The sequence below is a fragment of the Xyrauchen texanus genome, chromosome 4 (assembly GCF_025860055.1).
Source record: "Xyrauchen texanus isolate HMW12.3.18 chromosome 4, RBS_HiC_50CHRs, whole genome shotgun sequence".
Classification (NCBI taxonomy): Eukaryota; Metazoa; Chordata; class Actinopteri; order Cypriniformes; family Catostomidae; genus Xyrauchen; species Xyrauchen texanus.
The window spans coordinates 14,705,873-14,733,431 of NC_068279.1; the positions used below are offsets into that span (position 1 = coordinate 14,705,873).

At 39.4% G+C, this 27,559-nt stretch overlaps 2 protein-coding genes across 2 annotated transcripts in view; one reads left to right on the forward strand and one right to left on the reverse strand.

Annotated features, from left to right (window-relative positions):
• Positions 1-607: 607 nt before the first annotated feature.
• On the reverse strand, positions 608-3,053 carry LOC127639292 (charged multivesicular body protein 1b-like). The gene is made up of 7 exons (XM_052121230.1): positions 2,870-3,053; positions 2,223-2,320; positions 1,834-1,980; positions 1,672-1,740; positions 1,388-1,539; positions 997-1,069; positions 608-910 (listed from the first exon to the last, which is right to left on the reverse strand). The coding sequence occupies exons 1-7, from the start codon at positions 2,883-2,885 to the stop codon at positions 866-868; spliced, it is 600 nt and encodes a 199-aa protein (XP_051977190.1). The 5' UTR covers positions 2,886-3,053; the 3' UTR covers positions 608-865.
• An 8,167-nt stretch (positions 3,054-11,220) lies between these two features.
• LOC127637291 (cyclic nucleotide-gated cation channel-like) overlaps positions 11,221-27,559 on the forward strand; it is a 17,996-nt gene continuing 1,657 nt past the window's right edge. Inside the window, exons 1-7 of the mRNA XM_052118263.1 lie at positions 11,221-11,271; positions 12,326-12,384; positions 12,687-12,971; positions 13,544-13,651; positions 13,969-14,075; positions 15,729-16,047; positions 17,084-17,095. Of these exons, the coding sequence (XP_051974223.1) occupies positions 11,221-11,271; positions 12,326-12,384; positions 12,687-12,971; positions 13,544-13,651; positions 13,969-14,075; positions 15,729-16,047; positions 17,084-17,095 (941 nt within the window). The remainder of the gene's footprint in view (positions 11,272-12,325; positions 12,385-12,686; positions 12,972-13,543; positions 13,652-13,968; positions 14,076-15,728; positions 16,048-17,083; positions 17,096-27,559) is intronic.

Sequence of the window (27,559 nt, forward strand, 5' to 3'; positions counted from 1 at the left end):
AGTTGCAAAATGTTTATTTATATACACAAATATGTTCTCATTGTTCTTATCTGAACAAGCAGATAAGCTGTACATTGCCAAAGGCAGTTTTTTAATTTTGGTTTAACAAAAATAGAAACCATTGCAAATAAGAGGTGCCGTTTAATCTGCAAGTATAGACTACAGATAGAGAAGATTTGGCCATTAATGTCTGATTTCACTACATCAAGACAATATGAGAATAATTATTCAAACTGTATTTTGATAACATGCATTTTATGTTACAATTTCCCACAATCCATTGAAGAAGAGGCAAAAATGTTCGTGTTGCAGGAAGAAAAATAAATCACAAAAACTTTTAGCAATGATGGTGTAGATTAATGTAGCCACACTGGCATTAAATGCATTTCAGAAATAACAAGCAGGCATTTAAAATATAGAAGTACATAAAATGTATAAATTACAAAAGAAATGTTACACTCAATATGATTTATTAGGGACTGAAAACATACAGCAGGGCCCCAAATCTAATGACAGCAGTTGTACCGAATATAAATTTCAAATTTGTGTACTTCAGATTCCCGTGGGTTGTTAAGAATTTGGTTTCAGTATGTTTGAGAGGATAAGGAAAGCTGGACACGCACATGCATTAAACATACAGAAATAATGAGGCCATTTCTTCCAGAGGTCAGTAAACAGGTTTCTTGTACACTCACTCACACACACACACTCTCACACACACTCACACACACTCACACTCACACACACTCACACACACTCACACACACTCACACACACTCACACACACTCTCACACACACACTCACACACACACTCACACACACACTCACACACACACACACTCACACACACTCACACACCTCTCCTTACACCTGGTCTCTGAGTTTAGACAGTCTTTGAGAGAGCTCATCCTACAGTGAGAAAGAAAAAAAGTTGTAGTAGATATTTGACATATTCGTATGTTTGTATAAGAGTGTGTGTGTGTGTGTTTTAATACCTGTTCTGCAGATGCTACACTGGTCCCCACTGATCCCGTCGGACCATGAGGAAGCTCCATATTGAGGTCCAAGCTAAACACACAAGTTTAGACATTACTAATTTACAGTATATCTATTTAAAATTGGCTTTACTGACTGAATTAGCATAATTATTTTAATTACTCTCTGAATATATATATATATATATATATATATATATATATATATATATATATATAAATATATAAAATTATTAATAATGATTGTTGATTTTCTTAATGAATGAGCTTATTGACATAATACAAAATAGTTTTAGAGACTATATAATATTGAACAAAAGTATGTATTAACAACACCTGAAATAAAAAAAAACAAACCTCAGCATTTCATTTTTATTTTTAAATATCCTACCCAGCCTCATCTGCCATTTCCAACATGAGTGCATCAACTTGACCCTGTGGTGTGGTCAGTGTTGTGGTGCTGCTCATCGTGTCCTCCATCTGAGCTGTCTGTACATCCAGAGTTTCAAACTGACGCTCAAACTTATCCATCAGGGCAGAAATCTAACCAATCACAACACAAAGAATAAACAACACTAATAACGCACTGCTCCGCAATTTGGATTGCATCAAAAGAGCTGATCACTGAAAACACTTAATCTGAAAAAAAGTGAATTAAAGCAAGACACTCTCTACCTTCTCAAGGTTCATGCTTTTCAGGGTGGCATCCATTCCTTTTACCACCCCAGCCATGGACTTGGTGACCTGCAGAATAAAAGTAAAACGTTAAATATTAAATCTATGGGATACACAATTTAGTTTGTCTGATTTAGAGGAAAATGGTCTATATGCATGTACCTGGTTCATGGTAACTGCGGTCTGTACTCGTGCAGCCACTGCATCCACTCTGGCACTCATTCTGAGGAAGTTCACTGATTGGTTCTTCTGGCGGATTGCATTTTCTGCATGTATCCGAGCAACCTCCGTATTGCCTTTCTGGATCGCCTAGGCAAGCAAAACACAAGCACATGCACATGCACCACACTTCAAGTTTAATTGAACATTTAATTAAAGCAGCTCAGAATTCCCTGAGCAGGTTTGTGTGATTTTTTGGGGGGTCTAGATGAATTTGTACAGCTAATGATTATATTCTTGGAATGGATAGATTCAAATAATGGTTTTCAATTTTGAATACAATAATTTTAGTGCATTTCAAAAGGGATTTTTTTTTTTTTTTTTTGGCTTACCTTCTTGACCTTGGCCTTCTCTGCCTTCTCTTCTTTGTCACATTTCTTAGAACTCCGCTGAAGTTCTTTGGCTGCAAACTTGAGGTTAAACAAATTCTCTGGAATTGAAGGTCAAGGAAATAATTTGTAGTAAAATAAGTAAAATTATTATTTATTTATTTTTAGTAAAAAGAGAGATTTCCCTAATGGCATGTAAAACAAACTATTACACCGTTACAGACTGAACAACTAGACCGAAAGGCTGCACAGTGAGTTCACCTACTTACAGGTGGGGACATTACGTAATCCTACGTCACAGTCATTCGCTCTACTTGACGGAATCTGGTGATGTGGGGAAAAGAGCATCTAATTATGTTTACATCACCTATTCATCGAAATACACATTTAGCATTTAAAAAAAAAAAGATATTCATAGTACATCGAGTTCACTTGTTTATCTTTCCATTAAAATTCGTTGTCAACACTGGACCCAGAAACATAGAAAGTGGGTTATCTGAGATAGAGCGATGATATTGAGCCGCCCTAAAAGTACAACTAAAATGTTATCACCACCGCGTTTAACCTATATATAACTCTCAGTAAACGTGTTTACGGTCGGAATCCCATAGAATGAACGGGACCCCGACCACTCCGGTTCGTCAGGATACTTTCCATGTTCGACATAAGGTCCCGGTTCTGTTGCTAGTTGCTCTGAAGGATCAGTGCCGAGTTTAACGGTCAAAGTAGGTTTAACACGTCTCTTTAACGAGCTTAACCTGTGTTTGGATCAGTAACAGTCCTCTCTGTCTATTTGTAGTAATTTCACGGCTTTCACTTCCGGCTTGATGTCACAGTCATGCGCTCAGATCAGATGACGTCACGGGGAAAACAGCAGGAACAGAAATATTGCAAGACAAGGATACAAAAAATATACGTGTACACACACACACACACACACACATCTATACACAAATATACATACATATACTTTATATATACATTGGCCCCAAAAAAATGTATTTGGACGCTTATGCTGAACTTAAAAATTCATGAATTCCTTTGCATTTGAGAACAAAACATCAAACCAATTTGCATTTATTGTAAAGAAAGACAACATATGCATCTTTTTGTTAAATGTTCTTCTTGAAAAGTGTGCTTGTTACGTTTCAAATGATAAAACAACAGATATATGGTATAAAATTAAGACAAAAATAATTTGGACACTTGATAATGGATTCATTAAAAATAACAAGTTCAAGTGTTTTAGTGTTTAGATTGCAATCCTTTCATTTCGAAGAACTTCTTGACAATGTCTGGGCATATAATAAACAAGTTTCTGTAAAAACTGTGGTGAAAGTTTCCTCCAGGTTTCAGCAACCAAAGCTTTCATTTCATCAACACTAGAACATTGACAAGAAGTTTGTAAACAAAAGAATTGCAAACTAAAAAATAAACACTGAACCCATTGAACTCATTGTGATGTTCCTCAAACCATTCCTGAACAATTTTTGCAGTGTGGCAGGGCACTGTGGGTCCTGACACCTTTCTATCATGGCCAGCATTATGTTTTTCAGCAATTTGTGCTACAGTAGCTCTTCTGTGGGATTGCACCAGATGGGCTAGCCTTCGCTCTCCACACTCATTAATGAGCCTTGGGAGCCCATGACCCTGTCGCCGGTTCACTGGTTGTCCTTCGATGGACCACTTATAGTACTGGTAAGTACTAACCACTGTATACTGGGAACACCCCACAAGACCTGCCATTTTGGAGATGCACTGAACCAGTCGTCTATACATCACAATTTGGCCCTTGTCAAAGTTGCTCAGATCCTTATGCTTGCCCATTTTTCCTGCTTCCAAAACATAAAATTCAATAACTGACTGTTCACTTGCTGCCAAAAAACATCCCACCCCTTGACAGGTGCCAATGTAACAAGATAATAAATGTTGTTCACTTCACCCATCAGTGGTTTTAATGTTGAGGCTGATCAGTGTATATATATATATATATATATATGATTGAACAACCATAAAGAATACGTCTCTGGATGTAACAATATATATTTACATCCAGAGACATATTCTTTATGGTTGTTCATAGATCATAGTTCTTATGGATCATAAGAACTATGTTTTTTTACATGTGTTTTTGTTTGCTTTTTTCTGTGTTTCTTCCTGTTTTCCCTTTGGCTCCTCCTACTCAATCTATCTGGGAGGTAGCTGATTGTCTTTAGCTGTGCCTGCTTACCAGTCCAGAGGAGGAAGCATAAAAGCAGACAAGAAACTGCCAGAGGATAAGAAATGTTCCCACAAGAGCTTTTTTCAGAGCAGTGCCTTTGTCCTGCCTAGCTTGTTGTGCCAGGCTAGGAGCAAAGGAAGGCTTTTTGGAAGAATCACAGTATTTTCTTGTTCCCAGACTTTGCTAATTTGACAAGAGATAAATGTGATCGGTTCAAGGAATGTCAGAAAGTCTTACATCAATGGAAGATCACATTTACTCTGGTGTTTTGAGGCTGATTTTTGCTAATATTTACACACCTAATGCTGATGATCAGGGCTTTTGTATAGATCTTGAAGGGATGTTGCAAGTCGCTGGCACCCCTCATGATATAATATTGGGAGGAGACTTTAATCTATTGATGGATTCAGAATCAGCACTTGATCTTTGTGAAGCAAAAGTGTGTAAGCCCCCTAGAGCAACAATGACGCTTCACAGGATGTGTAAATGTTATATATATATATATAAAATCACACATATTAACAACTATCTCTCTCTCCACTGCCTCTCCCTGAGAGCCCTCCAAAAACAGCAGATGTCTGACCAATTTTCCCACAAATGAAAATGAAAAGCCGCCACCCTCCCCATCTCCGAGCACCACTCCTGAAATGGGGCGCTCCAGCTGACCTCCATCCACTTAATACCATCTGTCTGGTGTTACGTCCAGAGACATATTCAAATGGTTGGTTTTAACTGTTTTCTTTAACGTGTTTTTGTGTGCTTTTTCCTGTGTTTGTTCCTCCGTTTTCCCTTTGGCTCCTCCTACTCCATCTCAGGTAGCTGATTGTATTCAGCTGTGCCTGCTTACCAGCCCAGACAGAGGTAGCATAAAAGCAGAGAAGAAACTGCCAGAGAGGGAGAAATGTTGCCACAAGAGCTTTCTTCAGAGCATTGTCTTTGTCCTGCCCAGCTTGTTGTAGCAGATTGTAAATTAGTTATTGAACATGATAACTGCTTAACTTTCTACTTTGGGTATTGTATCCCTATCTTTATTTTACTGTTGTAAGTGTCTAACATGTGTTATTAGATGTTTATTTGGAAGCTGTAGGGAGGTGGGTGCCATTTTTGTACTACGTTTTTTCCTGTTTTGAGGGCAGGAAGGGAGTTTGAGTATTATTGTGTTATTTATTTTCTTTGTAGAGTGATAAAAGGTTTACTACCTCAGTTAGGTTTGTTATTTTGGCCTTGCCTTCTCCTGAAGCCATTGCTTCCCTTTTCTTGTTTACTCACAATACCTTGACCTTATTTCTGTAATTATAAATAAAGACCTTAACAGTAATTTGTTTGATTGTGGTGCTGTGGCAGGGCTCAGACTAATGCTCTTTAAACTTGTAATCTTTGTTGCATCCATTTATACCCCAAGACTTATTTTGGGACGTAACACTGCTGATCATGACACTGGTTAGGACTCTGTGTCTATTTTATACATCAATAACCTCCCCATCACCCAAAATACAGAGTCTGGAGCAAAATGAAACCAGAGTGCTGTTGTGTGTTACAATCTTAGTCAGTATATATGTGTGTGACAAATCTTAAACAATGTATGCCTGCTAACAAATGATGAATGATGTGTGTAACTAACTAGAAAATCTATGTTAAAACCAAAAAACGCTAAAAGGATAATTGAATGTGAAAGTGTGATAAACTGCAACAGCATTTCTGACACAGGAGATGGGTGGAACCTAGAAACGGTTTTCTACATTGGAAATTCTTTAGGCAGGGAACTGATAAGAACGAACCAATAGAAGGCAAAACCAGTAATCCCACTGTGGCAAAAACTAACCAACGGAATGATTGAAACTTATCTCTTAGAATATTGGAGATGCCCCTGCGGCAAAAATAAGCCAATCAAAAGAGTAAGAAAATGAGAATAAAGGAATAAACCCTGGGTCAGAAATGTAGAAAAGAAGGGAACACAGGAGAAACGGGGTCTTTCGAGCAAAGCTAATGAGCGAAGCAGACAAGATCCCCAGCTGGGCGAATTGTTTTTGTACTTATTCTTTCTTGTTAATAAATAAAAATTTTACCTTGAAAACTTGAATTTGTCTCCTCAAAAACGAATACAACAGTGCCCAATACGTCACACACAATACTCTGAACCTTCAACCAAAATTCTTGGATCTTAACACCACCAAAAGATGCCTGGGCTCAGGGCCTCCACAGGGGTGTCAGCTTGAGCACAAAAGTGTCTTTTAATATCTGCAGAGCCTTTTTAGAATTCTTTGACATATTGTCCTCCAAGAACAATTATGGAACAGAGTGTAGCGGTTTATGACATAGTGTTAAAACTAGCAAAGTGCACAGAGCTTGCCATTCACACATCTGAACCTCGCATGGCGTCACGTGACACAAAACCTTTACACTTAATGTTACATGTCAGATCCAAACAGACACACTACTAGTAGACACTACAAAAGATCAGTAGTACAGATAGTGTCTTTATAAAACATGAATCATATTATATGATCTTAGAAGCACAAACCATAAATTAATACCCTATATTACACAGTGTACACTATCTGCTATGCCAATAATTTGGTTTCACATTATATTAATGTATTAAAAAAATGTAAGTCATATTTCAAAGGATTTATATTTTTATCACTTAATGTTACTCACAAGAAACAATGTTACAGTAAACCCTATAAAACAATGCATGTTTTACTTATTTACTCAGGAAGTAGAACTGGAGAACTGGTGCTCTTTGCTCCACATCACAAAAAGATGGAAACAGTTGTGGGACTTTGTGCTACTGGTGGTAAGATATCACAAACTCCATGGCCCAATCTTGTTTGTGTAGCATGTTCTTTTCCACACAGTGATGATGAACCTGTTTTTAATGTGTAACTTTATTTTTTTTGTTTAAAGTGATCTCATGTTACATTAAATTTGGGGGCCAAATTCCAGACATGAATTGTCGACTGATAATGCATGTAGGTCACCGACCCGTTTTTCTGAGGCCAGATCCAGCAGTAGTGCGGTCTTAATAGAGAGCATACGCAAATCAACAGAGTCAAAAGGCTCGAAGGGGGGCCCTGCGAGAGCTTTTAGGACTAAAGTTAAGTCCCAAGTTGGGACTGTAGCCTGCCGAGGTGGGTTTAATCGTCTTGCTCCTTTTAGGAACTTTATGATTAAATGATGCTTGCCTATAAAGGAGCCGGTTTCATGTGCATGATATGCAGATATTGTTGCCACACTTTGAGCGTTGACAGGGTGAGTCCTGTGTATAATCAGCTCTTGAAGAAATATTACAGTTTCATGTATGGGGGAATTTACTGGGTCCTTGCTGTGTGAGATACACCAATCAGCGAATACCTTCCATTTTAGTGCGTAGAGACGTCTAGTGGACGGTGCTCGGGCTTGTAAAATGGTGTTCATAACTGAACACGTCAGTTCTGGTGCATGTAGTGCACTCCGTTCAGGGGCCACACATGCAGGTTCCACAGCTGGGGCTGGGGCTGGGTATGCCAGATTGTGCCTTGTGCCTGAGAGAGGATATCCCTCCTCAGTGGTGTTTCTCATGGTGAGCTGTACAGCATCTCCATCATTTCCGGGAAACTATGGCTGGTTGGCCATTTCGGTGCAACTTATAGAACCGTTTCCTTGTCCTCTCAGACTTTACATATGGCAGAGTGGATCAGGCATACCGGAGGAAACACATATTTGTTTTTCACTGGCCATTTGTGTGCCATTGCATCCCTTCCCAGCAGTGGGCAGTGGGCATTCTCCACAGTGGGACAGTGGGCATTCTCCACAGAGGCAAATAGATTGATTTCTGCTTTGCCGAATATTTACAAAATCCTCTGTATAGTTTGAGGATGAAGTCTCCATTCGCCCGGTATCACCCCTTAGCGTGACAGGAGACCCGCACCATAATTCAGGCAGCCTGGGACATATGTCACTCTCAGGGAGAGATGATGCTCGCTCCATAGGAGAGGGTGACGCGTCATTCTCGACAGTGGCGGTGAATTAATTCCACCTTGGCTGTTTATATATACCACAACTGTCATGTTGACTGAGTAAACCAGGACATGACAGCTCACAATTTCTGACTTAAAGCCTTTAAGGCTAGAATTACAGCCAATAGCTCTAAGCGGTTGATGTCCCATGCCCTCCTCGCACCTGTCCAGGTGACAAAAGTTGGGCGTCCATTGCACACCGCCCCCCAACCTGTGTTGGAAGCATCCGTGGTCACCACTTTCTGCCTGACAACTTTGGACTTCAAAGTTGGGGACAGTGGGTATTCTCCACTGAGGCAAACAGATTGATTTCTGCATTGCCAGATATTTCCCAAATCCTCAATAAAGTTTGAGGGTGAAGTCTCCTGTCCTGGTTTATATATGCCACAACTGTCATGTTGTCTGAGCGAACCAGGATGTGACAGTTTGATATTTCTGACTGAAAAGCTAGAAATACGGCCGATGGCTTTAGGCACTGCGTGACACTTGCCGCCACGGATGCCGCCGCCACAAATCCCAATGCTTTCTGAAACACGTTTCAGTGGAAATGTTCTCCCCAGTCTGAACTGAGATGGACACTGTAAAATGGCTGAAGCAGTAAAACTGTGCTGGCATAACAAAGCCTCTGATTGAGGCAGTAACAGCCAATTGTTGAGGTATTTAAAGATGCACGTGGCGCTCAGTCTCAGAGGGGCGAGAACTGCATCAATGTTTTTGGTAAATGTGCGAGGAGACAAAGACAGCCCGAAGGGCAGGACTTTGAATTGATACGCAGTTCCCTCGAACGCGAATCTCAAAAACATCCTGTGATGTCGTACAATTTGGATATGAAAATACGCATCCTTCAGATCTATCAATGTAAACCAATCGTGTGGGAGTACATGCGATAAGATCCTTTTCTGAGTAATCATTCTGTAGGCGCTTTATAAGTGCGCGATTTAAATGTCTCAGATCCAGGATTAGCCGAAGCCCGCCGTCTTTCTTTGGAACAAGAAAATAACGGCTGTAAAACCATTTTTGTGCTTGACAATTTGGCACAATCTCTATTGCGTTTTTCATGATGAGAGGTGTATTTTGGCTCGTAACACTGGCGCGTCATAGGACGAAACCATGGAAGACAGAACACAATTGAAACAGGGTGGCCGGTGTGCAAAATTGGATCGTATAACCATGTTCGCTAATTTTTGCACCCATTCTGAAATACCGTTAGGGCTCGCCACGCATCTGCCTAATAGGACAGAGGGCAATTTGGTTTGTTCACCATATGATATGATGTGACGCTCACTATACGGAAGCGGTTGCCCAGCGAGTAACTTGTATATCTTTCCAAACCGTGTCGACAAACCTCCGCACTGGCGGGAAAAGCTTACTCAGCAGCAGAACAAGCTGTATCAGCACTCCACACAATGGCGGTGCTCCAGGGCAGAAATGAGTGATAAGGAAAAAGCCACACTTTTGGATGCACCAGTGTCTCCAGCCAGCCTTTTTAGCTGCTCTATGAATAATTTCAGGCTCCATACTGAATGTAAATGTGAAATAATAGGATGCATTTTTACTTCAATTTAATAGAAAGACTTTGGTGAAATTGGGGCAAGGACCACTTGTTCAATGTAGTACCAGGGAGGGGATTAACGTCACTATCAAGACCTCTTTCCAGACACCTTGGCATTAGTGTATATTACCAGCTTATGAGTATTTAATGGACTTTTGATTGCATAACCTGTTTATCAAATGTTTAGCAAATAATCTTTTGATTTATTTGTTTAATTAGATATTTGGGGACCTATGTTAAGAGCTCTAGTGATAAACACAGAGCTATGCTTTAAGTCATACACACAAAGTCAATGGGCATGACAATGAAGTTTTGGTATGTTTGTGCAAGCATGCATGAAGTGTAGGCACAAGTGGGTTTGATAAAATTGCTCGTGCAATGCGCAAATGAGCTGGGTTAAGAGCGATTTAATTTGGAGTTTCTTCGGTTATTGCATCATCTGCGTCCTATTATATCATTGTCCATTCCTTCAAGCACAGTGATATATCAAATGCATCACATTCATAAAAAGTTGGTAGTGCAAATTGGCTGTATATGAATTAGAAGAATAGAAATATGGACTTAAATTATTTTGTGGATTAACTTTGAATAAAAAATTTTGTGGACTGTGTTTTTGATGCATGGAAAATATGTTTTTTTCAGGATTTGAATGTAGGCTACACTAAATTATAGAGAGTGTAAGTATTATTAATTATTTTCATCTACTGACACACATCATGGCTAGTATTAATGGTGAAATGTGGGAGCAAAGGGGATACAAATTATAAAAAAAAAGAACAGGTGTGACCTCATTTCAGCCTAAATCTGTCCAAAAAGGTGTTTTTGAGCTCATACATTTCTCAGATAACTGAAAGAGTGCCTAATGGATCTCCTGAGGGCTCCACTGGTATGGCAGCTGAGGAACCCCAAATGCTGCCTAAAGTATCTTTTACAACATTGGCACAATTATGGTCACCTAAATTTACCTGACCAACTTTTGCTTTTTGCTCCTCCTATTCTCTTTCTCATTGCTTATACATACCCCGCCTCTCTCTCTCTCCCTCCCACTTCTGCTGGACTAATATCTACTCTAGAGATGAGAAAGAGATGGCGAGAATGATATTACACAATTTACAAAGAATATATAGAGTGAACTGGATAAGAATAATAATCCAATAAGAAACACTTTGTGTATTTGTGTTTGATGATGAGAGGAATGTTATTTATTGATTTATTTATATATGATTTATTATGGACCAACATTCAGGAATTATTTACAACCTTGAAGAGGAGCAGCTGATGGTGAGTCAGGGAATCTCTCTATTTAAGACACTAACACGCATGCAGGGTTGTACATGTGTTTATAAAAGGCCTTCTCATAAAACACAATTCACAGACACTTTATCATAAAACAAGTCAGATTTTTTAGACAGCTTTTGAGTAAATATAAAATATAACTTTTTATGTTTGTACTGTAAATTGTACATTTTTGTTGCCAATTCAATTTGTTTTTGTTTGATTCCCGCCTTTGGGTATACAACAGTTTTTATTAATAATTTTTTCTTTCAAATAAAGTTTAATTGAAGCAGTTTTGTCTTTATTCATTATCAAAGTATGTGAAATTGTCTTTGTGAAAAATGTGAAATATCTTACTGTAACATCTTACTGTAAAAAATGTAAGAAAAACAAATCTTACTAAAAAACCTAACAAGTGTTTCAGTAACAGAGAAAATTTACTTTTATTTAGATTAACAGATGCCAACAGTGTGTACGTGAGTCAGAAAGATGGTTGTTTGCAACCATGATTTCTCGTGAGACATAGCTGTGTGTGTTTGTCCCGTGGGAAAGGAGCTTGGTGTCACTCTGTGTTCTGTGTTTCTTTAATGATGAGCCAATTAACAAAAACATTGTTATCATTCAGCTAGCCACAGCATTATCTATCCATCCAACCAAGCCTCCGTCCATCTAATTTTCAAAAACTGTTTCCACAATACCCACGAGATCATCTCTCCATCCAGTTTTTGATAGAGAAATTGATTTATTCACTCTCTCTCTCTATCTATCTCTCATGGTAAGATGAGGTGATCTCCATAGTGACCACATTCCCAGGTGAGAAATGTTTGCTGGTAACTCCCTTGTCCTGCTGTCACTCTTTCTCTCTCTCTCTCTCTCTCTCTCTCTCTCTCTCTCTCTCTCTCTCTAACATGCTCATGATAAGTTTGAAGTGCTGAAAACTTACATATCAGTAGAGGCTAAAGTCACATGTGCTGAGGAGATCAGAGTTATCGCGCCTGTGTTTTTTGCGTGTGTGCAGTATGATGGGACAGGCAGCAGCTGAGGGGTCTCCTGCTCTAAGCATCTCTCAGTGAAAACTCAAGAGGATGATCAGGATGGAGCAGACAGTGTGCTCAGTCGGTCAGTAACTGTATGTGTGTGGATTTGTTCACCTATCTACGTGGGGAATAATTGTCCTCACAATAAAACCAGCATTGTGGTGACCTAACTGTTGGTCCCTTTCACAATGTTTGTGCAAAAACTACAAAGAAGGAATATGACATAACTATCCATAAAGCCCTTATTAACAGAGAAATAACACAGCTAAAAAATGTCCCACACTTATAGTTAAATTTAAACAACTTAACAGAACAAATAATGGACATTTTTAATGGATAATGCATGTAAATGCTTTAAAAAAAAATTGTCTTATTCTCGCTCAGGTCTCAGTCTGTGTGTGATGACTCCTCCTCTGAGTTGCAGCAAGTAGCTGCTCTTAAGCCTCAGGATAGGCCATCTACAAACTCTTTTAGAGGCAGAGGAGCACTCTCCAGATTGGTGAGTCTGGTGGTCACTCTGAGAGACTGGGCACACAGAAGTCTGATAGAGGAGGAGGAGAGACCAGATTCTTTCCTGGAGAGATTCCAAGGACCAGAAGTACGAGCCCCACCCAGCCGAACCAGCAACAACCAACTAGACGTCAACGGCAACACTAAAGGAAATGCAAAGTAATACAGCCATAATACACAGGCCTATACACAATTGCAAGTTCTACATAAACACAAATGCACACAAAAGTAAACACTAGGCTCAACTCTGTGTTTTGTGCATTTAAAGTCCTCAAAACAAAGCAGAAAGTAGCTTATCTATACAATTTATGCTAGATTTTTTCTCAGAAATAATTCCACTTTTCTTAGTCATTTTTAAGTACTTATTTTAACCAACTGGTCAACCCGAGGACATTTCGGATGTAGGAAGTCAATTTACACAGGTGTAGTTTATCACATTAATTTATTAACATGTTCCACTAAGTTTGTCGACCAGAAAAATCCAAATGCTTTTGGTCTTAATTTTGAACAATATATCTAATGTTTTAAAACCTAAACAATATTTTTACATTAGCTATTTAGTTATCTAATGCAATAACATTAATCCATCTTAAAGTATTGATTACGTGTCCAAAAACATTCTATTATATCTGTATTCACATTGTACATGCATATATGTGACAGATGGACATGCTAATTGGAAACAGTCTGCTTGTTCCATATGTCATTACACATGTATGTTTTTCTCACAGGAAGATATGGGAGACATTGATCATTTCTCCCTCTGATGATGTGTACTATTACTGGCTGTTCTTCATTGCTGCAGCTGTACTTTATAACTGGGTTCTGCTTGTAGCCAGGTATGACCTTTCTCCTTTACCCTCTCCTTTACATATTCATTTTTACCCTTTGTTAATGTTCTCTTAATCAGCCGTTAAAGAGTGCACAGTCCTGTGTGTTGATGCGCTTGTAATGCCGTAATGCTCCTTTTTTACGCTTGTCACTCTTAGATAAACAAACAGATCAGCCCTCTGAGAACCATGTTTGACTGACTGTACAGATGTGTGTGTGTGTGTGTGTGTGTGTTTAGAATATATTTAACACAGGCTTTCTAATAATTATGTGCAGGATATCAACATATTTTTGGTTCTTGTTTTCTTTCTCCCTCTCTGTGTAGAGGATGTTTTGATCAGTTGCAGACTGAGAATCCCATTGTCTGGCTGGTACTGGACTATATGTGTGATGTTGTCTACATACTGGACTCATGTATGCGGCTAAGGACAGGTTTTAAAACTGAATGATATCAACATTGAACATTATTATATATATTTTTTATTAATTAGAAGATGAATTCCATGTAGTGATACATGCAGTAGTCCCAACAAGCATTTTCTTATTTTAAATGAAACCATGTTTTTTTAGTTGGTAGAACTTATTGGGTTGGTCATTTAAAAGTAGATCATCACACAAAAAAGTGTGGGCACCCCTGGGCTAGATGGTAAAGACAACAATTGAAAAATACAAAATTATTCAGTTACAAGTTAGTGGGCGCTGTAGTAGGGACCAAGGCATTCATGGGGAGAATCATGTAATTTGAAGCAGCCAGGAGTGTCATTCCAAAGATGGTGTTTATTTGCAGGTGCAAAATGTTGGGTACTAAAATCAGCACCCACTACCTTCCCTAAACATGGAGGTCGGAGTACTTTGCACTCAAGCAGTGCTAACAAACAACCTTGTTTCACATGTGCTCCAGAACACAATCCATCCCTCTTGTCTTCCTTTCCTCTAGTGGTGGCTGTTTTACACAATATTTCCCACCTTTATCAATTGAAATTTTGTTTAACATAAATGTAACCCTAATCCTTACATCCTTATAACAAATTACATTGAATAAAATAAGAAACAAAAGATAAATGAGAGTTAAAAACAACAATCAATACAAAAATAAATAGGACAGATAAGCATCATTTGTACATTAAAATGGTTTTCCTTAAATAGCTAAGATTGATTAGGTGCCTGATTAGGTGCCCACATCCCTAATTTCCTTTCCAATTTGCTAAAACCAGAAATCAGCAACAAACACTTAATATGGTGAATAAAATGGTAAATAAATCCTGTGATGGACATGGAATCAAAGGAACTCCATCACAGGCGCTGAACACCTACAGACTAAGCTCACAGTGAAACCTGAAACAGTAGGTTGACTTTTCTTAGATAAAATTGGTCTGTGCTTACAGCTACTCAAATAACTGCCCCTAGTGGCCAAAGTGTTAAGTGTTGGTGGGTGAATGTGCATTTCCTGGTTTAATGTCCAGGGAAGGGCGCAAAAAGCAAGTTGTGAAGTGAGTTGTTTTCAGCTCTATAGACTCTAATACAGTGAAGGTGAATGTATATTTTGTTAACTGTACCCCCCAACCCAAACATCAGAACCTAGACATTAGTGGAGTAAAAGTAAAGGGAAAAGAAGAGAAACTGGTTCAGATCCTGCTTTGAAACCAGGAGTAATCACCTTTGCATAATTAGTGACAAGTGTGATTCAGAGGCCTCTGAATCACACTCGTCACTAATTATGCAAAGGTGATTACTCCTGGTTTCAAAGCAGGATCTGAACCCGGCCTCCCACACTGCTGATACAATGCATTTCCGGTCACGTCACAAGGGAAGGAAACATTGAGGCTGATGAAAAAATATCTGATAGGAGATGCTGCTTTTCAGTGAGTCTGCATAATGTGGCTGATCCTAGGTTATTGGAACTCTCTGAAACAACATGCCGACTTGTGATCATGTTGACTGCTAAAAAAAATTGTCTCTGGGCTGAACTGCAGGAGTCATAAAAAAGAGAAACTTTATAGTGCAGACATGACAGTTTCATAATCAGAGATCCTGCAGTTTTCAACAGAAGTTTCTCTGATTTTTTCTCTCATTATGCCCTCTTAGGTTACCTGGAGCAAGGACTTCTGGTGAAGGACCTGGCAAAACTGAGAGACAGCTACATTCATACTTTTCAGTTCAAATTGGACCTTATCTCCATCCTCCCCACTGACCTGGCCTACATCAGCATAGGCATCAACACTCCGCAACTCCGCTTCAACCGTCTCCTGCGCTTCTCCCGTATGTTTGAGTTCTTTAACCGAACAGAGACGAGAACCAACTACCCAAACATCTTCCGGATCTGGAACTTGGTGCTCTACATCCTGGTGATCATCCACTGGAATGCCTGCATCTACTATGCCATCTCGAAGTCTCTAGGCTTTGGGTCTTTGTCCTGCCTAGCTTGTTGTGCCAGGCTAGGAGCAAAGGAAGGCTTTTTGGAAGAATCACAGTATTTTCTTGTTCCCAGACTTTGCTAATTTGACAAGAGATAAATGTGATCGGTTCAAGGAATGTCAGAAAGTCTTACATCAATGGAAGATCACATTTACTCTGGTGTTTTGAGGCTGATTTTTGCTAATATTTACACACCTAATGCTGATGATCAGGGCTTTTGTATAGATCTTGAAGGGATGTTGCAAGTCGCTGGCACCCCTCATGATATAATATTGGGAGGAGACTTTAATCTATTGATGGATTCAGAATCAGCACTTGATCTTTGTGAAGCAAAAGTGTGTAAGCCCCCTAGAGCAACAATGATGCTTCACAGGATGTGTAAATGTTATATATATATATATAAAATCACACATATTAACAACTATCTCTGAGACTGCCTCTCCCTGAGAGCCCTCCAAAAACAGCAGATGTCTGACCAATTTTCCCACAAATGAAAATGAAAAGCCGCCACCTTCCCCATCTCCGAGCACCACTCCTGAAATGGGGCGCTCCAGCTGACCTCCATCCACTTAATACTATCTGTCTGGTGTTACGTCCAGAGACGTATTCAAATGGTTGGTTTTAACTGTGTTTTCTTTAACGTGTTTTTGTGTGCTTTTTCCTGTGTTTGTTCCTCTGTTTTCACTTTGGCTCCTCCTACTCCATCTCAGGTAGCTGATTGTATTCAGCTGTGCCTGCTTACCAGCCCAGACAGAGGTAGCATAAAAGCAGAGAAGAAACTGCCAGAGAGGGAGAAATGTTGCCACAAGAGCTTTCTTCAGAGCATTGTCTTTGTCCTGCCCAGCTTGTTGTAGCAGATTGTAAATTAGTTATTGAACATGATAACTGCTTAACTTTCTACTTTGGGTATTGTATCCCTATCTTTATTTTACTGTTGTAAGTGTCTAACATGTGTTATTAGATGTTTATTTGGAAGCTGTAGGGAGGTGGGTGCCATTTTTGTACTACGTTTTTCCTGTTTTGAGGGCAGGAAGGGAGTTTGAGTATTATTGTGTTATTTATTTTCTTTGTAGAGTGATAAAAGGTTTACTACCTCAGTTAGGTTTGTTATTTTGGCCTTGCCTTCTCCTGAAGCCATTGCTTCCCTTTTCTTGTTTACTCACAATACCTTGACCTTATTTCTGTAATTATAAATAAAGACCTTAACAGTAATTTGTTTGATTGTGGTGCTGTGGCAGGGCTCAGACTAATGCTCTTTAAACTTGTAATCTTTGTTGCATCCATTTATACCCCAAGACTTATTTTGGGACGTAACACTGCTGAGCATGACACTGGTTAGGACTCTGTGTCTATTTTATACATCAATAACCTCCCCATCACCCAAAATACAGAGTCTGGAGCAAAATGAAACCAGAGTGCTGTTGTGTGTTACAATCTTAGTCAGAATATATGTGTGTGACAAATCTTAAACAATGTATGCCTGCTAACAAATGATGAATGATGTGTGTAACTAACTAGAAAATCTATGTTAAAACCAAAAACGCTAAAAGGATAATTGAATGTGAAAGTGTGATAAACTGCAACAGCATTTCTGACACAGGAGATGGGTGGAACCTAGAAACGGTTTTCTACATTGGAAATTCTTTAGGCAGGGAACTGATAAGAACGAACCAATAGAAGGCAAAACCAGTAATCCCACTGTGGCAAAAACTAACCAACGGAATGATTGAAACTTATCTCTTAGAATATTGGAGATGCCCCTGCGGCAAAAATAAGCCAATCAAAAGAGTAAGAAAATGAGAATAAAGGAATAAACCCTGGGTCAGAAATGTAGAAAAGAAGGGAACACAGGAGAAACGGGGTCTTTCGAGCAAAGCTAATGAGCTGAAGCAGACAAGATCCCCAGCTGGGCTAATTGTTTTTGTACTTATTCTTTCTTGTTAATAAATAAAAATTTTACCTTGAAAACTTGAATTTGTCTCCTCAAAAGCGAATACAACAGTGCCCAATACGTCACACACAATACTCTGAACCTTCAACCAAAATTCTTGGATCTTAACACCACCAAAAGATGCCTGGGCTCAGGGCCTCCACAGGGGTGTCAGCTTGAGCACAAAAGTGTCTTTTAATATCTGCAGAGCCTTTTTAGAATTCTTTGACATATTGTCCTCCAAGAACAATTATGGAACAGAGTGTAGCGGTTTATGACATAGTGTTAAAACTAGCAAAGTGCACAGAGCTTGCCATTCACACATCTGAACCTCGCATGAAGTCACGTGACACAAAACCTTTACACTTAATGTTACATGTCAGATCCAAACAGACACACTACTAGTAGACACTACAAAAGATCAGTAGTACAGATAGTGTCTTTATAAAACATGAATCATATTATATGATCTTAGAAGCACAAACCATAAATTAATACCCTATATTACACAGTGTACACTATCTGCTATGCCAATAATTTGGTTTCACATTATATTAATGTATTAAAAAATGTAAGTCATATTTCAAAGGATTTATATTTTTATCACTTAATGTTACTCACAAGAAACAATGTTACAGTAAACCCTATAAAACAATGCATGTTTTACTTATTTACTCAGGAAGTAGAACTGGAGAACTGGTGCTCTTTGCTCCACATCACAAAAAGATGGAAACAGTTGTGGGACTTTGTGCTACTGGTGGTAAGATATCACAAACTCCATGGCCCAATCTTGTTTGTGTAGCATGTTCTTTTCCACACAGTGATGATGAACCTGTTTTTAATGTGTAACTTTATTTTTTTTGTTTAAAGTGATCTCATGTTACATTAAATTTGGGGGCCAAATTCCAGACATGAATTGTCGACTGATAATGCATGTAGGTCACCGACCCGTTTTTCTGAGGCCAGATCCAGCAGTAGTGCGGTCTTAATAGAGAGCATACGCAAATCAACAGAGTCAAAAGGCTCGAAGGGGGGCCCTGCGAGAGCTTTTAGGACTAAAGTTAAGTCCCAAGTTGGGACTGTAGCCTGCCGAGGTGGGTTTAATCGTCTTGCTCCTTTTAGGAACTTTATGATTAAATGATGCTTGCCTATAAAGGAGCCGGTTTCATGTGCATGATATGCAGATATTGTTGCCACACTTTGAGCGTTGACAGGGTGAGTCCTGTGTATAATCGCTCTTGAAGAAATATTACAGTTTCATGTATGGGGGAATTTACTGGGTCCTTGCTGTGTGAGATACACCAATCAGCGAATACCTTCCATTTTAGTGCGTAGAGACGTCTAGTGGACGGTGCTCGGGCTTGTAAAATGGTGTTCATAACTGAACACGTCAGTTCTGGTGCATGTAGTGCACTCCGTTCAGGGGCCACACATGCAGGTTCCACAGCTGGGGCTGGGGCTGGGTATGCCAGATTGTGCCTTGTGCCTGAGAGAGGATATCCCTCCTCAGTGGTGTTTCTCATGGTGAGCTGTACAGCATCTCCATCATTTCCGGGAAACTATGGCTGGTTGGCCATTTCGGTGCAACTTATAGAACCGTTTCCTTGTCCTCTCAGACTTTACATATGGCAGAGTGGATCAGGCATACCGGAGGAAACACATATTTGTATTTCACTGGCCATTTGTGTGCCATTGCATCCCTTCCCAGCAGTGGGCAGTGGGCATTCTCCACAGTGGGACAGTGGGCATTCTCCACAGAGGCAAATAGATTGAGTTCTGCTTTGCCGAACATTTACAAAATCCTCTGTATAGTTTGAGGATGAAGTCTCCATTCGCCCGGTATCACCCCTTAGCGTGACAGGAGACCCGCACCATAATTCAGGCAGCCTGGGACATATGTCACTCTCAGGGAGAGATGATGCTCAGCTCCATAGGAGAGGGTGGCGTCATTCTCGACAGTGGCGATGAATTAATTCCACCTTGGCTGTTTATATATACCACAACTGTCATGTTGACTGAGTAAACCAGGACATGACAGCTCACAATTTCTGACTTAAAGCCTTTAAGGCTAGAATTACAGCCAATAGCTCTAAGCGGTTGATGTCCCATGCCCTCCTCGCACCTGTCCAGGTGACAAAAGTTGAGCGTCCATTGCACACCGCCCCCAACCTGTGTTGGAAGCATCCGTGGTCACCACTTTCTGCCTGACAACTTTGGACTTCAAAGTTGGGGACAGTGGGTATTCTCCACTGAGGCAAACAGATTGATTTCTGCATTGCCAGATATTTCCCAAATCCTCAATAAAGTTTGAGGGTGAAGTCTCCTGTCCTGGTTTATATATGCCACAACTGTCATGTTGTCTGAGCGAACCAGGATGTGACAGTTTGATATTTCTGACTGAAAAGCTAGAAATACGGCCGATGGCTTTAGGCACTGCGTGACACTTGCCGCCACGGATGCGCCGCCACAAATCCCAATGCTTTCTGAAACACGTTTCAGTGGAAATGTTCTCCCCAGTCTGAACTGAGATGGACACTGTAAAATGGCTGAAGCAGTAAAACTGTGCTGGCATAACAAAGCCTCTGATTGAGGCAGTAACAGCCAATTGTTGAGGTATTTAAAGATGCACGTGGCGCTCAGTCTCAGAGGGCGAGAACTGCATCAATGTTTTTGGTAAATGTGCGAGGAGACAAAGACAGCCCGAAGGGCAGGACTTTGAATTGATACGCAGTTCCCTCGAACGCGAATCTCAAAAACATCCTGTGATGTCGTACAATTTGGATATGAAAATACGCATCCTTCAGATCTATCAATGTAAACCAATCGTGTGGGAGTACATGCGATAAGATCCTTTTCTGAGTAATCATTCTGTAGAGCTTTATAAGTGCGCGATTTAAATGTCTCAGATCCAGGATTAGCGAAGCCCGCCGTCTTTCTTTGGAACAAGAAAATAACGGCTGTAAAACCATTTTTGTGCTTGACAATTTGGCACAATCTCTATTGCGTTTTTCATGATGAGAGGTGTATTTTGGCTCGTAACACTGGCGTCATAGGATCGAAACCATGGAAGACAGAACACAATTGAAACAGGGTGGCCGGTGTGCAAAATTGGATCGTATAACCATGTTCGCTAATTTTTGCACCCATTCTGAAATACCGTTAGGGCTCGCCACGCATCTGCCTAATAGGACAGAGGGCAATTTGGTTTGTTCACCATATGATATGATGTGACGCTCACTATACGGAAGCGGTTGCCCAGCTGAGTAACTTGTATATCTTTCCAAACCGTGTCGACAAACCTCCGCACTGGCGGGAAAAGCTTACTCAGCAGCAGAACAAGCTGTATCAGCACTCCACACAATGGCGGTGCTCCAGGGCAGAAATGAGTGATAAGGAAAAAGCCACACTTTTGGATGCACCAGTGTCTCCAGCCAGCCTTTTTAGCTGCTCTATGAATAATTTCAGGCTCCATACTGAATGTAAATGTGAAATAATAGGATGCATTTTTACTTCAATTTAATAGAAAGACTTTGGTGAAATTGGGGCAAGGACCACTTGTTCAATGTAGTACCAGGGAGGGATTAACGTCACTATCAAGACCTCTTTCCAGACACCTTGGCATTAGTGTATATTACCAGCTTATGAGTATTTAATGGACTTTTGATTGCATAACCTGTTTATCAAATGTTTAGCAAATAATCTTTTGATTTATTTGTTTAATTAGATATTTGGGGACCTATGTTAAGAGCTCTAGTGATAAACACAGAGCTATGCTTTAAGTCATACACACAAAGTCAATGGGCATGACAATGAAGTTTTGGTATGTTTGTGCAAGCATGCATGAAGTGTAGGCACAAGTGGGTTTGATAAAATTGCTTCGTGCAATGCTTAAATGAGCTGGGTTAAGAGCGATTTAATTTGGAGTTTCTTCGGTTATTGCATCATCTACGTCCTATTATATCATTGTCCATTCCTTCAAGCACAGTGATATATCAAATGCATCACATTCATAAAAAGTTGGTAGTGCAAATTGGCTGTATATGAATTAGAAGAATAGAAATATGGACTTAAATTATTTTGTGGATTAACTTTGAATAAAAAATTTTGTGGACTGTGTTTTTGATGCATGGAAAATATGTTTTTTCAGGATTTGAATGTAGGCTACACTAAATTATAGAGAGTGTAAGTATTATTAATTATTTTCATCTACTGACACACATCATGGCTAGTATTAATGGTGAAATGTGGGAGCAAAGGGGATACAAATTATAAAAAAAAGAACAGGTGTGACCTCATTTCAGCCTAAATCTGTCCAAAAGGTGTTTTTGAGCTCATACATTTCTCAGATAACTGAAAGAGTGCCTAATGGATCTCCTGAGGGCTCCACTGGTATGGCAGCTGAGGAACCCCAAATGCTGCCTAAAGTATCTTTTACAACATTGGCACAATTATGGTCACCTAAATTTACCTGACCAACTTTTGCTTTTTGCTCCTCCTATTCTCTTTCTCATTGCTTATACATACCCGCCTCTCTCTCTCTCCTCCCACTTCTGCTGGACTAATATCTACTCTAGAGATGAGAAAGAGATGGCGAGAATGATATTACACAATTTACAAAGAATATATAGAGTGAACTGGATAAGAATAATAATCCAATAAGAAACACTTTGTGTATTTGTGTTTGATGATGAGAGGAATGTTATTTATTGATTTATTTATATATGATTTATTATGGACCAACATTCAGGAATTATTTACAACCTTGAAGAGGAGCAGCTGATGGTGAGTCAGGGAATCTCTCTATTTAAGACACTAACACGCATGCAGGGTTGTACATGTGTTTATAAAAGGCCTTCTCATAAAACACAATTCACAGACACTTTATCATAAAACAAGTCAGATTTTTTAGACAGCTTTTGAGTAAATATAAAATATAACTTTTTATGTTTGTACTGTAAATTGTACATTTTTGTTGCCAATTCAATTTGTTTTTGTTTGATTCCGCCTTTGGGTATACAACAGTTTTTATTAATAATTTTTTCTTTCAAATAAAGTTTAATTGAAGCAGTTTTGTCTTTATTCATTATCAAAGTATGTGAAATTGTCTTTGTGAAAAATGTGAAATATCTTACTGTAACATCTTACTGTAAAAAATGTAAGAAAAACAAATCTTACTAAAAAACCTAACAAGTGTTTCAGTAACAGAGAAAATTTACTTTTATTTAGATTAACAGATGCCAACAGTGTGTACGTGAGTCAGAAAGATGGTTGTTTGCAACCATGATTTCTCGTGAGACATAGCTGTGTGTGTTTGTCCCGTGGGAAAGGAGCTTGGTGTCACTCTGTGTTCTGTGTTTCTTTAATGATGAGCCAATTAACAAAAACATTGTTATCATTCAGCTAGCCACAGCATTATCTATCCATCCAACCAAGCCTCCGTCCATCTAATTTTCAAAAACTGTTTCCACAATACCCACGAGATCATCTCTCCATCCAGTTTTTGATAGAGAAATTGATTTATTCACTCTCTCTCTCTATCTATCTCTCATGGTAAGATGAGGTGATCTCCATAGTGACCACATTCCCAGGTGAGAAATGTTTGCTGGTAACTCCCTTGTCCTGCTGTCACTCTTTCTCTCTCTCTCTCTCTCTCTCTCTCTCTCTCTCTCTCTCTCTCTCTAACATGCTCATGATAAGTTTGAAGTGCTGAAAACTTACATATCAGTAGAGGCTAAAGTCACATGTGCTGAGGAGATCAGAGTTATCGCGCCTGTGTTTTTTGCGTGTGTGCAGTATGATGGGACAGGCAGCAGCTGAGGGGTCTCCCTGCTCTAAGCATCTCTCAGTGAAAACTCAAGAGGATGATCAGGATGGAGCAGACAGTGTGCTCAGTCGGTCAGTAACTGTATGTGTGTGGATTTGTTCACCTATCTACGTGGGGAATAATTGTCCTCACAATAAAACCAGCATTGTGGTGACCTAACTGTTGGTCCCTTTCACAATGTTTGTGCAAAAACTACAAAGAAGGAATATGACATAACTATCCATAAAGCCCTTATTAACAGAGAAATAACACAGCTAAAAAATGTCCCACACTTATAGTTAAATTTAAACAACTTAACAGAACAAATAATGGACATTTTTAATGGATAATGCATGTAAATGCTTTAAAAAAAATTGTCTTATTCTCAGCTCAGGTCTCAGTCTGTGTGTGATGACTCCTCCTCTGAGTTGCAGCAAGTAGCTGCTCTTAAGCCTCAGGATAGGCCATCTACAAACTCTTTTAGAGGCAGAGGAGCACTCTCCAGATTGGTGAGTCTGGTGGTCACTCTGAGAGACTGGGCACACAGAAGTCTGATAGAGGAGGAGGAGAGACCAGATTCTTTCCTGGAGAGATTCCAAGGACCAGAAGTACGAGCCCCACCCAGCCGAACCAGCAACAACCAACTAGACGTCAACGGCAACACTAAAGGAAATGCAAAGTAATACAGCCATAATACACAGGCCTATACACAATTGCAAGTTCTACATAAACACAAATGCACACAAAAGTAAACACTAGGCTCAACTCTGTGTTTTGTGCATTTAAAGTCCTCAAAACAAAGCAGAAAGTAGCTTATCTATACAATTTATGCTAGATTTTTTCTCAGAAATAATTCCACTTTTCTTAGTCATTTTTTAAGTACTTATTTTAACCAACTGGTCAACCCGAGGACATTTCGGATGTAGGAAGTCAATTTACACAGGTGTAGTTTATCACATTAATTTATTAACATGTTCCACTAAGTTTGTCGACCAGAAAAATCCAAATGCTTTTGGTCTTAATTTTGAACAATATATCTAATGTTTTAAAACCTAAACAATAGTTTTACATTAGCTATTTAGTTATCTAATGCAATAACATTAATCCATCTTAAAGTATTGATTACGTGTCCAAAAACATTCTGTCTATTATATCTGTATTCACATTGTACATGCATATATGTGACAGATGGACATGCTAATTGGAAACAGTCTGCTTGTTCCATATGTCATTACACATGTATGTTTTTCTCACAGGAAGATATGGGAGACATTGATCATTTCTCCCTCTGATGATGTGTACTATTACTGGCTGTTCTTCATTGCTGCAGCTGTACTTTATAACTGGGTTCTGCTTGTAGCCAGGTATGTATGACCTTTCTCCTTTACCCTCTCCTTTACATATTCATTTTTACCCTTTGTTAATGTTCTCTTAATCAGCCGTTAAAGAGTGCACAGTCCTGTGTGTTGATGCGCTTGTAATGCCGTAATGCTCCTTTTTTACGCTTGTCACTCTTAGATAAACAAACAGATCAGCCCTCTGAGAACCATGTTTGACTGACTGTACAGATGTGTGTGTGTGTGTGTGTGTGTTTAGAATATATTTAACACAGGCTTTCTAATAATTATGTGCAGGATATCAACATATTTTTGGTTCTTGTTTTCTTTCTCCCTCTCTGTGTAGAGGATGTTTTGATCAGTTGCAGACTGAGAATCCCATTGTCTGGCTGGTACTGGACTATATGTGTGATGTTGTCTACATACTGGACTCATGTATGCGGCTAAGGACAGGTTTTAAAACTGAATGATATCAACATTGAACATTATTATATATATTTTTTATTAATTAGAAGATGAATTCCATGTAGTGATACATGCAGTAGTCCCAACAAGCATTTTCTTATTTTAAATGAAACCATGTTTTTTTTAGTTGGTAGAACTTATTGGGTTGGTCATTTAAAAGTAGATCATCACACAAAAAAGTGTGGGCACCCCTGGGCTAGATGGTAAAGACAACAATTGAAAAATACAAAATTATTCAGTTACAAGTTAGTGGGCGCTGTAGTAGGGACCAAGGCATTCATGGGGAGAATCATGTAATTTGAAGCAGCCAGGAGTGTCATTCCAAAGATGGTGTTTATTTGCAGGTGCAAAATGTTGGGTACTAAAATCAGCACCCACTACCTTCCCTAAACATGGAGGTCGGAGTACTTTGCACTCAAGCAGTGCTAACAAACAACCTTGTTTCACATGTGCTCCAGAACACAATCCATCCCTCTTGTCTTCCTTTCCTCTAGTGGTGGCTGTTTTACACAATATTTCCCACCTTTATCAATTGAAATTTTGTTTAACATAAATGTAACCCTAATCCTTACATCCTTATAACAAATTACATTGAATAAAATAAGAAACAAAAGATAAATGAGAGTTAAAAACAACAATCAATACAAAAATAAATAGGACAGATAAGCATCATTTGTACATTAAAATGGTTTTCCTTAAATAGCTAAGATTGATTAGGTGCCTGATTAGGTGCCCACATCCCTAATTTCCTTTCCAATTTGCTAAAACCAGAAATCAGCAACAAACACTTAATATGGTGAATAAAATGGTAAATAAATCCTGTGATGGACATGGAATCAAAGGAACTCCATCACAGGCGCTGAACACCTACAGACTAAGCTCACAGTGAAACCTGAAACAGTAGGTTGACTTTTCTTAGATAAAATTGGTCTGTGCTTACAGCTATTCAAATAACTGCCCCTAGTGGCCAAAGTGTTAAGTGTTGGTGGGTGAATGTGCATTTCCTGGTTTAATGTCCAGGGAAGGGCGCAAAAAGCAAGTTGTGAAGTGAGTTGTTTTCAGCTCTACAGACTCTAATACAGTGAAGGTGAATGTATATTTTGTTAACTGTACCCCCCAACCCAAACATCAGAACCTAGACATTAGTGGAGTAAAAGTAAAGGGAAAAGAAGAGAAACTGGTTCAGATCCTGCTTTGAAACCAGGAAGTAATCACCTTTGCATAATTAGTGACGAGTGTGATTCAGAGGCCTCTGAATCACACTCGTCACTAATTATGCAAAGGTGATTACTTCCTGGTTTCAAAGCAGGATCTGAACCCGGGCCTCCCACACTGCTGATACAATGCATTTCCGGTCACGCCACAAGGGAAGGAAACATTGAGGCTGATGAAAAAATATCTGATAGGAGATGCTGCTTTTCAGTGAGTCTGCATAATGTGGCTGATCCTAGGTTATTGGAACTCTCTGAAACAACATGCCGACTTGTGATCATGTTGACTGCTAAAAAAAAATTGTCTCTGGGCTGAACTGCAGGAGTCATAAAAAAGAGAAACTTTATAGTGCAGACATGACAGTTTCATAATCAGAGATCCTGCAGTTTTCAACAGAAGTTTCTCTGATTTTTTCTCTCATTATGCCCTCTTAGGTTACCTGGAGCAAGGACTTCTGGTGAAGGACCTGGCAAAACTGAGAGACAGCTACATTCATACTTTTCAGTTCAAATTGGACCTTATCTCCATCCTCCCCACTGACCTGGCCTACATCAGCATAGGCATCAACACTCCATAACTCCGCTTCAACCGTCTCCTGCGCTTCTCCCGTATGTTTGAGTTCTTTAACCGAACAGAGACGAGAACCAACTACCCAAACATCTTCCGGATCTGGAACTTGGTGCTCTACATCCTGGTGATCATCCACTGGAATGCCTGCATCTACTATGCCATCTCGAAGTCTCTAGGCTTTGGG

Coding starts and splice junctions, on each gene's coding strand:
- LOC127639292 (XM_052121230.1), bottom strand. Junction 1,981..2,222: donor AGAAGGCCAAGGTCAAGAAG/GTAAGCCAAAAA, acceptor TTGCTTGCCTAG/GCGATCCAGAAAGGCAATAC. Junction 1,540..1,671: donor AAAGCATGAACCTTGAGAAG/GTAGAGAGTGTC, acceptor GTGATTGGTTAG/ATTTCTGCCCTGATGGATAA.